The sequence below is a fragment of the Populus nigra genome, chromosome 10, assembly GCF_951802175.1.
Source record: "Populus nigra chromosome 10, ddPopNigr1.1, whole genome shotgun sequence".
Lineage (NCBI taxonomy): Eukaryota > Viridiplantae > Streptophyta > Magnoliopsida > Malpighiales > Salicaceae > Populus > Populus nigra.
Genome location: NC_084861.1, coordinates 2326334 through 2328671, shown reverse-complemented (window position 1 = coordinate 2328671; position 2338 = coordinate 2326334). Strand labels below are relative to the sequence as shown.

The following is a 2338-nucleotide window of genomic DNA, read 5'->3' as shown; positions in this document are numbered from 1 at the left end:
GGTGTTCAAAAAAACCAAAAAACCGATTAAACCGAGAAAACCAGAAAAAAAATAACCGAAAAAACCGAACCGTGAAAAAAACCGACTAAAATTTAAAAAAAAACCGACTGGTTCGGTTCGGTTTTGGTTTTTTAAGCCTGGAACCAAAAAAACCGAACCAAACCAAATCCTAACCGAAAAAACCGGATAAAAAACCAAGCCAAACCGAAAAAATCAAGCCAAAACCGAGTCAAACCGCAAAAACAGAGCCAAACCGGAAAAAACCAAGTCAAACCGAGCCAAACCGGAAAAAACCAAGCCAAACCGGTTTGAACCGGTTTTTGCTCTAAAAAACCAAACCGAACCGCAACCGGTCGGTTTGAAATGGTTTCGGTTTGATTTCTGTTTTTTTTTTAAAATTTGGTTTGGTTACTTTTTTTGATAAAAACCGAACCGAACCGAAAATGAACACCCTAATAGTGTTTTTGTCTGTATTTACTAATTTTCTGTAACTAGAGATAAGAAAGTGCAAGTGAGCGCAGCTAATAGCTGGTGGTTTTAATTCTAGAAGGTAGATACAGGATTCCAGGAAACTTTATTCCTTGTTTATCTGCTGATAAAGGAAAAGTATATTATTCCGAGCAAAAGCAAAGCCCTGCAGTGAACAAACCGACAGGCCCCGCTTCAAGACTCAGGTTGATTCCTTCCCCTTCAATGAGGCAAGCCCATGGAAAGGACTAGTTAGGGTAAGGAATTGAAGGCATTTCTTCAAAATCAAGACAACGCCATTTCATAATGAAAGTAAAGAGAGACATATCAATCTGGCAGGACCAACAGTTGTTTATTAAGTAAATTGGATAGGCAATGATAAACTCCTTGCACATATAATACAACTGATCTCTTCTTAGCGTCACAAGGGTGACAGATTTTCTCTTCCTGGTTTTGAGCCTACCATCAGGCCATGGCTTCCGGAGCAAGCAAACCCACTGCCTTCATGCTCTTAATCCTTAATATGGGGCTGTATTTTTTCATGATAATAATCAGTTCATGGATTATAAATCATGGAATTGTAAGATCTCGTGAATCAGGTGAATCAGATTCCTTGCAGGCATATATATTCACTCAAGGATTGAATTTTTCAAGCAATTACTGACTTATGCATGCATGCTTTACCATGTGTGAATGTATATGCAGCGGCTATTTTGACAATTCCAGCTCGCATATTTCCAATATACTTCCCAATGGGAAATTTGGCAACAGGTTTCTTCATCATTCTCTCCCTTCTTGCTGGCGTTGTGGGCTTCACCTCCTCTATTACTGGACTCTATAATCTTTTTCTCTGGAATGCTCCAAGCATACACGCAACATATGCGTCTTCTCTTGCATCCTTGTCACTCACCCTTCTAGCCATGGGGTCGATGCTTATGCTCTCTCTGTCCTTACTTAGAATCTTCCTTCTCTGTTTTCTTTTACTTTCAAACTCATATCCAATTTCAATTATTTCAAGTTGGTGTACGCAAACTTACCAAGCCTTTTCTCAATGTGCATTGCAGATTCGCATGCAAAGAGATCAACATAGGCTGGACAGATTCAGTCTTGGTATGTTCATTGTTCTTTTTCCTTGTTATGTGCATGTGTGTATTACAAGCAATGGGGTATCTGTCAATCCCTTAGAGCCCCCATAACTAGTCCTCCATAACTTGGATTGGCTGCGCTAGATCACGCCAATCCTTTGATCGACGAGAGCCCATCATCCCTGATGGTTCACAGAAATTATTTAGACAAACTTTTCAAAAGTGGAAATTGAACTCCAAACCTACTCTATATCTTATTTCAAATCCCTTATCATTTATGCTAGTTTACTTTCATTCTTCTATGATCTAAAAAAGCCAAAGAAAAAACAGTACATTAATTTTTCATATCATGTGATTAACAAGTTTCGAGGGAAAGTATTTCTAATAGAGCATGGTACTGGATGTTAATGTTGATGAACAGCGTACTCTAGAAGTGGTGACAATAATTGTGAGTGGAACTCAATTATTGTGCACTGTTGCTACCCATGTTTGAGTTGTAGATATGGTCGCACGACAGAAGAGCCTGGAAGCAAGAGTTTGATTAAGCCTTCAATTGGATGCCTGGCAACTTAGTTCTGTAAACACATATATATGTTGTCATAAAATTAATTTGTATTGATAATTGAGTTTACGTTTGTCTAAGCGTTTCAAATTGTATTTAGCTTGAAAAACATTAAGAAAAAATAATGTTTTTCAAGTAAAACACAGTTTGAACACTTTATTACCGTGTAGATAAATGAGTCTTGATCAATTTTTTATATATATAATAAGAGTTTGTATGAGTA

General features: G+C 37.6%; 1 protein-coding gene across 1 annotated transcript; it reads left to right on the top strand.

Annotated features, from left to right (window-relative positions):
• Positions 1-750: 750 nt before the first annotated feature.
• Positions 751-2338, top strand: LOC133705010 (membrane protein PM19L-like). The gene is made up of 4 exons (XM_062130104.1): positions 751-1067; positions 1174-1393; positions 1533-1578; positions 1975-2338. The coding sequence occupies exons 1-4, from the start codon at positions 941-943 to the stop codon at positions 2044-2046; spliced, it is 465 nt and encodes a 154-aa protein (XP_061986088.1). The 5' UTR covers positions 751-940; the 3' UTR covers positions 2047-2338.